Source organism: Pectinophora gossypiella, chromosome 3, assembly GCF_024362695.1.
Source record: "Pectinophora gossypiella chromosome 3, ilPecGoss1.1, whole genome shotgun sequence".
NCBI classification, from domain to species: domain Eukaryota; kingdom Metazoa; phylum Arthropoda; class Insecta; order Lepidoptera; family Gelechiidae; genus Pectinophora; species Pectinophora gossypiella.
In genome coordinates this window covers 4,296,610-4,307,634 of record NC_065406.1, presented here as the reverse complement: position 1 = coordinate 4,307,634, position 11,025 = coordinate 4,296,610, and the positions used below count along the sequence as shown (strand labels likewise).

Below are 11,025 nucleotides of genomic sequence, written 5' to 3'. Positions count from 1 at the left end.
GTATATTTTCTCCACGTCAAGATGTTTCCGCGTCACAATTTTCCCGTTCTGCACCATTCGCAGGATCCATAACGTCTCATTGTGGATCAACGTGTATACTACACAGAATTACGTTCTGTCAAGTATCTCGTTTCGTTACGAAATTCATAATTTGTCCTACTGTTTTAAATTAATTATAATAAACGGCATCCGAGTTGGTAAATTGTAAATAGCCTTTATTGATGACTTATAAAGTAACGACGAAAGAAAGAGAGGAAGGAATGACCAACAAGAGCTTCCTTGGAGCAAAACAAAGAGAAGGCAAACGTCGTGTCTTATCAGCCAAAGTATTGACTTAGGATAGAGTTACTTAAGTGGAAAATATCATAGCCAGAAGACTAAAAATTACCTACTTACTCAACTTATTCTTTTCATTTGAGGGGTCGGAGTCCTTTTTAACCATCTTCCTAAAGCAAGCAATTATAGTGTCGAGTTTCTTTATTACCATTCTACCGACTGTGGCCTGCCCGTTCGATTCCTCGCCATCCTCATCGTCGCTTATAACAGTTTTTAAATTTACTAAAAGCGGGTAAAAAAGGTTAGAATATTTTTGGATGAAGCCTGGTATAACCGCTCTTTTATCAGATGTTTCGTACTTTTTTTGTTTTGAATGTGTACCTAATCAATATTATGGGTAAGGTTTAAAGATGTATTTCACTGCCATTAGTTACTACACGATTTCAACAAGTGAAAATGTGCATTTTGCTAGTAAAATTAAATAGGTAGCAGAACGGGCGAAAAGCCATAAATCTTCGGACCTTTTAAATTTATGTAACTATAATGTACAGCGTCACAGAAGGAATAAGTAGGTAATATTCTCACCTTTTGCCATTACTAAACCGAAAACGGCATTCAAATCCACGTTATCTTTATGTTCATCCCAAAATTTTACAACTTTATGCAACGCAGCCATATATCGATTCAGATCTTTATCTGTCGGTATGTCTTTAACATCAAGGTTCATTTTACTGTAAGACTTAAGCATAGTTTTGATTTCCGTTTTGACCGTTCTCATATTCATAGAGTTAGTTATCATAAGAAAAAATATGATTATACTCCGGTTTCGAATCATGGTTGAACAAAATTTATAAGGTAGGTTATCATAATTTTATGAGGAAATTGTCTACATAGGCTTTATCACGTAGATACTACTATATTTTTCAACTGAACTGTAAATAAACTCATTCCAACATTTCACAATAAGCGGTTGTGATTACTTACCTATATTTGAATCGAATTGATTTGTTTTCAGAAGTGGAAGAATGATTTATAATTGTTATGTACTTAGATATATGATACGAATAGTGCTTACCTACTAAATTATCTCGTCTCAGACAAGTGATCATCAAACTGTATGCCTTGAAAATAGAAATTAACGTTTTTGATATAGAAATATTGCTTCAACGCTGTTCTGGGAGCAAATAACGGAAAGTTTTTAATTACTAGGGGATCTGCCCACCTCTTCAGGGTCTATGGGTGTGAGTTTCTGACTGTGTCACAATATAGAAATATCCAATAAGTACATTACCTACAACAACCGTTACAGCCTCGATGCACGTATTGGTTTTTGTAATACTTATGCTTATGAATAAAAATATAACATGCTGCCAAAAGTTCTTTATAAAATTTACTCGAATCTCGAAATAAATCCTACTACAAAATTGTGACTAAGTTAGTGTCTAAGTGCTAAATAACTACTCGTACAGTTATTTATTACGCCTTATCATTATTAAAAGCAATCTAGATTGTTATAAATGTTCAATAAAATAATAACAGGCACTAAATATTTTATGCTGCTTCTATGCTGTTCTGGGAGCAAATAAAAAACATAGAACACGTTCAGCTGCTTGTCTTCCCGGGCATGTCGTAAAAACCGACAGAGGGATTGTGTCCTCTAACATGATGGACTAATGTTATGGGCGATAGGCTGATCCCTTATCACCATAAGGTTCATCATATCCATCTTAGGACTTCGTATCAACAGTGGCTGCAAGTTGTCTTTGATTACTTGTGGCTCTGCCCACCCCATTTGGGATTACGGGCGTGAGTTTATGTATGTATGTATGTAAATATTTTACTTGAAATGAAAAAGTAATATCATGAAATAAAATGTTATTTTTGTCCACTTCATTTTAGTGATCCTCCAAACGTAATTCAAGTTTATTAAAAAAGATTGCGGGCGATTTGTATGGCTTTGCCTTATTGATGTAAATTGTAGGGACGTAAGCCTCGGCCCACGAGTCACTTTGAATACCCCACAGGCTCAAGAGGTGTATTATTATGGCTTTAAATTGTTTTCCAATGTTGTCTATTTTCTATGTATACCTATTTAAAAATGTATTATATACCATCACGTCTCTATCTCCAACAGTATAGGCAGATATGTATATAGTACAAACACCTATTCCTCGCCAGCTCTGTTTAAGTCTCATAAATATAATAGTCGAGCCTATTGGCTTTAACCGGGCCCAAATCCTGATAATTAGTCCACACATACTCACATAGTGCAGGGTTATTATTTTTATGACGAATTAATTTTATTATAAGTAGGCACAAGAAAGCGCTGTGATATTATTATTAGCTAATCTAGCATTAGATCAAATATTGCTCAAAAAAAATAAAATACAAAATAGAATTAATTCAAAATTCCAAAAAATATATTTTGTTTTAAATATCTAATACATACATAACACAAAACATAAACAGCCTATTATACGTTCCACTGCTAGGCACAGGCCTCCCCTCAATCAAACGGAATAGGGGTATGGAGCATACTCCATCCACCACGATGCTCCACGGCAAGTTGACGGAGGTGATTTTTAAGGAAAAGGTATTTTCTTTGAAAGCACGGAAAACCTCAGCCGAGAACACATAAAGAAACAAAACAAAAATATTTTTGCCCCGGTTTCAATTTAATAGATTTAACATTGACCGTGCCGCCATCTCTAAAATTATAGATTAAAAAAGAAATACTGTACTAAACAGAACGCACCCATAAACTTTTTTTTTTTATATTACTGTTCTGTCAACCATTTTGAAGTACCTATCAATTCATTCTGGCTGTGGCTTTTTGGCGGGAGGCGGGAACGGGACAGTTGCTTTCTTCATTGAATGATCTAAATAATTAATACGAAGTGGTGTTTTGTGGTTAATGATCGCATTAAGTTAGTCGGAAGACATTCGCGAGTGTTATTATATTGGAGTATTCAATAAACAAAGTGTATCTGCCTATTTTCGCTTCGTGTCAGGAAGCCGCTTCATAACTCAAAAGTTTATGCGGACTTTTGAGTTAATTCGTTTGGGGTTCGGAGTAGGAGTCTACTCCGAGGGTGGGGGCTTAGGTTTCATCATCATCACCTTTCATCATTTCATTAATCATCAAGAAAAAAAATACGTCAGACATGGCTGTATGGGCATAGTTCCCTTTGCCTTACCCTTCGGGGAAAACCAAACCAAAAAAAAAAAAAATCATTCTGGCTGTTGTATTCTTTCAATTTTTATTATTCTATAGTTTCAAAGACAATGGGCTTGGCTACTATAATTGAAAATGAAGCTCATTTCCAATCGGAAATGGCTAACGCTGGCACGAAGCTCGTTGTTGTCGACTTTACAGCAACTTGGTAAGTTAACCTAGCGGCGTCCGAATCCCTTAGTCATCGTCCAAGTTTTGAAAAGTTTTGAAGCTATTCCGTGGTTTGTACAGGTGCCCACCCTGCCAACGGATCGCGCCGTTCTTCGAACAGCTGCCAGCGAAATTCCCAAGGGCGGTATTCCTCAAAGTGGACGTAGACAGATGCGCTGAGACTGCGAGCGCTCAAGGCATCAGCGCTATGCCAACATTCTTATTTTACAGAAACAGGGTGAGCTACTTTATTTGTTTACTTTACCAAGGCCCCATAAAATTTCTTCACCTTATTGAACCTGTTGATATGCTAACTTTGTAATTGTAATAAATTTTCAGACAAGGATTGATAGGCTACAAGGTGCTGACCCTTCCACTCTAGAGAGCAAAGTCAGACAGTACTATGGCACTGAAGAAGCTGGTGATGAAGATAATACAGTGGCAGGGCATGTGAGTTTAAACAGTATTCCTATAAGAATATAGATTAACTTTTTTCAAGAGGACTTTTTTATGTTGGAAACAGGCAAATCAAATTAATATAAGTCACGACAATGACCACAATGACTATATTATCAGTCAAGCCGGATAATTATTTACTTCTTTTTTAAATTTTTGACCAAGCTTTGAACACCCTGAGAGATTATGCCAGCCTCATTGGTGCTTTTGCATACCTTAGGCAAAGGATTGATCTACAGATTATATAAAGTAAAAGTCTCACATGATAGTGGCTCTGCCAACCAGCAATTAACTTCTCCAATTGCCAAGGGAAATTACCCCATAAGAATTATTTACTTAAAATTAATTTCAATTACAGATGGACCTTGTAACATTCATATCTAAGAATGAATGTGAGTGCCTGAATGAGGCTGATGACCACCCAATGACTCACGCCCTGACCAGTGGTGGAGGCTATCTCGCCAGTGACTGTGATGAACAACTTATCATCAATATTGCATTCAACCAGGTACAGCTAAATTACCAGTTATATTTATATTTTAAATAAAACTAGGCTTCCTTTATGTTAACTATAAAGTAACCTATCAGAAATAACGGCTTGTAATAAAGGGTATGTCCCAAAAAAAACTAGTTACAACAAGGAGTATTTAGGATAGATTGTAATATTATGAAGAATCAATCCACATATTTGTAATGCTTTATTTAAATTTAAAAAATATATATTACAGTTGGTGAAACTACACTCTTTGAAAATCAAAGCTCCTGCTGACAAGGGACCGAAGTTTGTAAAACTTTTCATCAACCAGCCACGGACACTGGACTTTGACCAGGCAGCTGGAAACTCCTCCGTGCAGGATATTGAGTATGTCAACTCTACCTTAACTTGATTTTTTATGTTGTTAAACAATACACTGTTGAAAAGTCATCCCAATTACTACTTACTGATGTAAGTAAGTAGTTGTTGAAGCAGTCGCCGTAGCCAGAATTGGCTGGATCACATCATCATCATAATCAAGTAGTTGTTACATGAGCTATGTCAGAGGCCTTTAACGGCCTGACACCAGGGTTGATGAGGTTGGTAATGCACCTCACAACTCACACAATAGATGAAGATGCTAAAATTATTGTTTATTTATGGCAATATAAATTTCAGGTTTACACAAAGTGATTTGGAGACTGGCAATCCAGTGCCGCTTAAGTTCGTCAAATTCCAGAGTGTGCAGAACATCCAGCTATTTATCAAGGACAACCAGTCTGGAGGGGAGGTAACACAGATTGATCACTTTGCATTCTATGGCTCACCCATCTCCACTACCAACATGGGAGAGTTCAAACGCGTGGCCGGCAAGAAAGGCGAGAGCCACTAGCCAATATTGTAAAAATGAATCATTTCTCAAACTGTGTCAAAACATAAATTTCTTTAATATATTATGATCCATACATAAATAATTTAACTACTAAATTATGTTTAATAATATTATTGTTTTAAGTGTAAAGGTCATTCCAGGGCCACAGTTTGTTAAATGGGATTCAGGAATATCTACAATTTGTATATTCAATAAATAAAATGAATGAATTACGCTTACTTAGTTTTATTTTATGTACACACAAACACTATTTATGTCAGTCCTGTTTTAGTTCATATATTTGTATGTACGCTTCTGTCAGTGTGATCATTTGAGGCAGAATACTGGTGACATGGAGATCTTGCATTTCGTACCTGGGAACATAATCATACAATAAATTATATCATCCAAAATTTGCCTGGAAGAAAGTTCTACCGTAGTAATGAGTATTCCTGTGTTATATTATTTATTCACAATCCCAATTCGACTATGTAATGCAATTTTACTTAAATATAATAAACTCAAGACATAGATATATGTTCTTTTTATCCAATAAAGAATTTTGTATTGTAAGAGCTATAAGTATCTTTGGGTTTATGTATTTATCATCACAATCTTTAGATACATAAGACAGAGAGAGACATACCAGTGCTACACTAAGAGTTAGTGTACACCTGCACTTTCCTATGCTTCTATCCTTTTCTGTCGCTCAGAATCGTAATTTGCTAAAGCGAGATATAGCCACTGTGCGCTCGTATTATCTCACTCTACCAAACGAGTTCTGAATGACAGAAAAAGATAGAAGCATAGGAAAGTGCGATTCCATGCTGCTTAATAATTTATACTGGAGGTGGAAGAGAACTTACCACTGTTGTGTAGGTTTATGTAGAACATGTGCTCTGTATGTCCCTTTCTCCGGGGTCCCATCATGTACAATATTTCCTACTAATTCGTATATCGTTCGCCCCTTGTGTTTCGCCTTTATTTCTGGCGTTAAGATGTCCCCAAAGTCAACATTCCTGTGACAATTTAAAATGTATGAATTATACAGGAACATAATATTTACATCAGCAGGCTCTACATGGCCACCGCGCCGCGCGTGGCGCAATATATATCGAGGGTTTCGACCAATAGACGCAGCGAATTGACTTCTGATGTGATGTCATTATAATGTATATTATGTTATCCGTGTCTGTGGTGTCCTAAATAATAAATGTTTCTTTCTTTCGAATGCTGTCGACGTGGATTGACGTCGTACGGCTATTGGTCAATGCCCGCGCAGTGCGATTGCTTTGTCGCGATGGCACGATGAGATAGGGTTGAACAAATACATACTTGACTGGGAAGTTCACGACCGTCGGATTCTTCTCCACAAAGAATGTGTTCTTCGTAAACCTCTTGATATACAAAATCAAATATGGTGGCAGTTGCGTTATTTCAAACCGTTTTAGAAAGTTTTCTTTGTATGTTTTGTACTCTTTGGATGTTTGCCCATTGAACTTTGACAGCAACTGATACAGATTTACCTGAAAAAAAAAATGTTACCGTTTAAAACCACAGAACAGAGAAGCTTGATTTCTCTTGATAAAACTGTTTTTTTTATATATTTATACTTCATAACCCAATATTTACCTGAGGAATGATATTTTCTCTAAACTCATCGGTGAAGAGAGGAGTAGGGGGTAAGTCGCACGTCAGATATAGGAAGGGCGACTCCGTGATCATTTCGGCGTACTCCTCGCTACTCAAGTCCACTTTCGCTGCGTCCTCTGCTTCTGGTGGTGGTAACTTTCTGCAAAATACAAACATTTATATCGACTGGGTTTCTACGGTTACGCTATCACACGCTGTGCGACGAATATAGTAACAGCAACCCCCTGGCAGCGAAAATTATTACTTATTGCTTACCTAGTGTATATTCTCATGTGCCCAAGGAATGATTTATAGATAATTGAACTATTTGGCTTCTTCGTTCCATTGAGAGCCATGTGAAGAGAGTTCAGGAACCATGACAGGAAGTCAATTGGATCACCTGGAATTAAATTATGTAAATAGAGATGGGAATAGACAATAAGGGTTAAGCTACATCTGTCAGCACCTCACAGCACTTTCCTATACTTCTTTCCTCTTCTGTTACTCAGAACTGTGATTTGCTAGAGCGAAAGGGAACGACCGCACGCGGCAGAATCACAGACCAAGTAGAGATGCTACGCGGCAGAATCGAGGTGGCGATAGCGCGCATCAACATAGAGTACTGACTAACTGAGAAAAAAAACACGACAGTAGTGTTCAATAGGTCCCTCACAAAATATTAAGTGCCCATACCTTAACCATCAAACATGCATCTCTAATATATTACATCATTGAAAAGAACTGGTATACAGAACTCACTCTGCTTAATAAACTGGAATTTCTTCTTAGACCAAAGCACGACGGCCTGCAACATCTCATGGGGCGACACGTGGGCCTTGAAAGCGCGAGGGTTCCACAACTTGCGGAGCAGCTCCCCAAACCGCTGCACCAGCAGGAAGATGGAGTCGCCGGGCGGACGCTTCACGTCAGCATAATTCTCCTCGCGGAGGAAATAGTTGCGCAATGGCCGCACTTGGGACAAGCACTGTCAAGTTGACTAGTTAGTAAAGAATGTTATGTATTTTTATTATTTGAGCTAATGGTCCCCATCCTTAGGAACAGGTACAAAGTAAAATAAAAGAATTAATAAAAAAGAGATAGCGACAAAATAATTTCTGAAGAAAGGTACAAAATCTCGAAAAAGTTACAAAAGGGTCATATCCCCTAAACCGTAAATAATCGCTGAACATACTTGGGGGTGTTTCAGGTAGCCAATGAGCCCCTCTATTTAATTTTTCATTTTGAATGTGCATTTTTGGCCACCCTGTATACAATGGAACAAAACTATGACTACATAATAATAAACAAATTCCAATAAGAAGTATAATGATGTAAGTGTAGTATAGTGATGTAAGTAAGTAGTCGCTACATGAGCCATGTCAGCTTTGGCAGCTCAATAATAACCCTGACACCAAGGTTGATGAGGTTGGAAATTCACCTCACAACACACACAATAGAAGAAGATAAGAAGTATAAAACCATTACCTGTAAAATGACATTGCAATAGTCATTAGCCTTAATATTGTTCAAGCCAACTATCCCAGGCATGTACATGGTACCATCTATAGCTCGGGACATCTTAGTGTTCGTGTCCAGCTGCCTAATCTGCTCCGATGTGAAGATTGGGTTCAACACATACTTGATGTCATTCAGAGACGAATCTGCAGAAGGTTGAATATAAATAAATATATTTAACTTATTATTGGTTTATAAAATTGTAAGGCAACAAAAGTAACATATTGTTTAAAATAAGCTTTTTAATGAGAAATCTACATACTTATTTAACAAACTGATTTCTATTTAATTCACTTTAATTTTTAATTAATAATTGCTCTTTTAATAAAAAAGGGAGAATTGGTCATACCTTTTAAGACAAATAAACAGAATTTGCAAACAAAACTCACCTCATCATCTCCCTAGCGTTATCCCGTTTTTCACAGGGTCCGCTTACCTAACCTGAAGATTTGACAGGTCCAGTTTTTAACAGAAGCCTGTCTGACCTTCCAACCCGCGAAAGGAAAACCAGCCCAGAAAATGCATTTATCGGGAATGTGGGTTTCCTCACGATGTTTTCCTTCACCGCTGAGCACGTGATAATCATTTGCAAACAAAACTCACCTATGACCTCATAATTATCAGGCAGACAGTAAAACTTCAGGGTATGCAAATTGAGGAACACATGATGTCCCTCCGCAACTGAATGGGTATAAGCATGAGTGTTTGTACCTCTTCCCTAAAAATAAAACATCTTATTAAGGCATTAGTAAGTCAACCTTTAGGACAGAGTACAAGTGTATCAGTCAATCATTCTAATGAATTAATCAAACAATTCCAATCTTAAGATGAGTCAGATTACAATACACAGAAAAGGGGTCTAAAAGGAAAGATACCATATTGTTGTTGCCAATTTAAAAGCTCTTATGTGTCGCCCTCACCAAATTCCTTTTTTGTCAGGATCGAACAGTATTTTGCTCCTAAAACATTCAGTACAAGCTCTTATGTATGTAAATATCAATTATCTTTTAATATTTTGAACACACAGTCATACAACAAAACTTCAGGCGGAAGCTTTTTTTAATTTCTGTAAAATTGAACTGATTGCACATAATAGATTTTAAATTGGCAACGAAGATATGTGGTTATTAGTTACATTCGGTGCTTTCAGAATAATTAACCAAACTAACCTATGAAAATCATTGAATTACTTCACCATGATGGAAAAACAACTTCCAAAGGTCAAAATATGCACACGAAGAATAATAAACTAAAAAAAATGAATATGCACCTGGAAATACTTTCCGCAGACAAGACAGGCGTAAACATTGATCCTGGTTAGAGAAACTGAGCACAGCTTCTCGAAATCAAAATCCAGGACATGTCTGTTTATCGTGTCCAAATAAGGGCATTGTATATGCAACTTTGTTGGAGGTTCTGCAAGTATAAAACACATAACTATGTTATTATACTTCTCCTAAAATAATGAGTTCTAAACAAATAACAACAGAGGTTATGAATTTACCCGACGTGTCGGAGCCATTTCCTTCAGATATTTTACGTTTTAAAGCCTTTTCCACAGACATACTTTTCTGCTAGCTTTTAGTGATACTACAAAGAATTATGGCCGATTCGCAATATAATAAAATCAAGAGCGGATAAGAAATAGCAAACAGCAAAGCAAGCAACTGACATCTACTAACATGTCATTTTTATTTTTAATAACGCAAGTCGCAAAGCACGCAATGAAAATAGAGCCAGCCAACCTACATGATCATTTATATTAAAAAAACGAAAATAACTTATAAATAAAACTTAACAACGAAACGCTAATTTGTATACCAAAATCCCGTTGTTTTCAATGAGTATACTGTTAAGTATCTTGATTAGGATGTAGTAGGAAGGTAATAAGTATGTTTCTCATAAAATTTCTCATAGGCTCATTCATGCAAAATCTACTAAACAGATTCTGATGAAATTTGACTATAATAAGGTAACTTATAAGTACAGCGGTAATTAAACTACCCAATCCATCCAGCCCGATGTGTCAAGGTTTGGTCAAGGTCACATCGAGATCGGGATAATCGACGTTATTACACCAGCTCGAGATCGTGGTTACCATGGTTACGCCCCAAAAATTTGCTATTAAACTACACGATCCTGATCGCCGCACATGTGACCTTTACGCATCGGGCAGAACGGATTGGATAGTCTAATAATCGCTTACATCACAATAACACCTCTGACGCACTTTGGAGTCATAGGGAAAATCTAGCCGATTATGTGCGATACTTGAGAACTACGCGGACTAACTCGCGGGCGTAAAACTTGTTAGAATATAATAAATTAATACAAACTGCTGCTGCTAAGTAGTAGTTAGGTACCTACGCAGTTTATTTATTTATGTATTTGGCAAAGACAAGTTAGATTCCCAAT

At 36.8% G+C, this 11,025-nt stretch overlaps 2 protein-coding genes across 2 annotated transcripts; one reads left to right on the top strand and one right to left on the bottom strand.

Moving 5' to 3' along the window:
* The first annotated feature begins 3,510 nt into the window (after positions 1 to 3,510).
* Positions 3,511 to 5,698, top strand: LOC126380780 (thioredoxin-like protein 1). The gene is made up of 6 exons (XM_050030384.1): positions 3,511 to 3,659; positions 3,743 to 3,899; positions 4,001 to 4,111; positions 4,476 to 4,625; positions 4,846 to 4,979; positions 5,271 to 5,698. The coding sequence occupies exons 1-6, from the start codon at positions 3,562 to 3,564 to the stop codon at positions 5,482 to 5,484; spliced, it is 864 nt and encodes a 287-aa protein (XP_049886341.1). The 5' UTR covers positions 3,511 to 3,561; the 3' UTR covers positions 5,485 to 5,698.
* On the bottom strand, positions 5,544 to 10,278 carry LOC126380421 (U4/U6.U5 tri-snRNP-associated protein 2). Its single transcript, XM_050029811.1, has 10 exons — positions 10,115 to 10,278; positions 9,881 to 10,026; positions 9,214 to 9,328; positions 8,581 to 8,756; positions 7,855 to 8,080; positions 7,372 to 7,495; positions 7,096 to 7,255; positions 6,799 to 6,989; positions 6,330 to 6,482; positions 5,544 to 5,837 (listed from the first exon to the last, which is right to left on the bottom strand). Exons 1-10 carry the CDS (start codon positions 10,173 to 10,175, stop codon positions 5,741 to 5,743), a joined length of 1,449 nt encoding a protein of 482 aa, XP_049885768.1. The 5' UTR covers positions 10,176 to 10,278; the 3' UTR covers positions 5,544 to 5,740.
* Between the last annotated feature and the right edge of the window lie 747 nt (positions 10,279 to 11,025).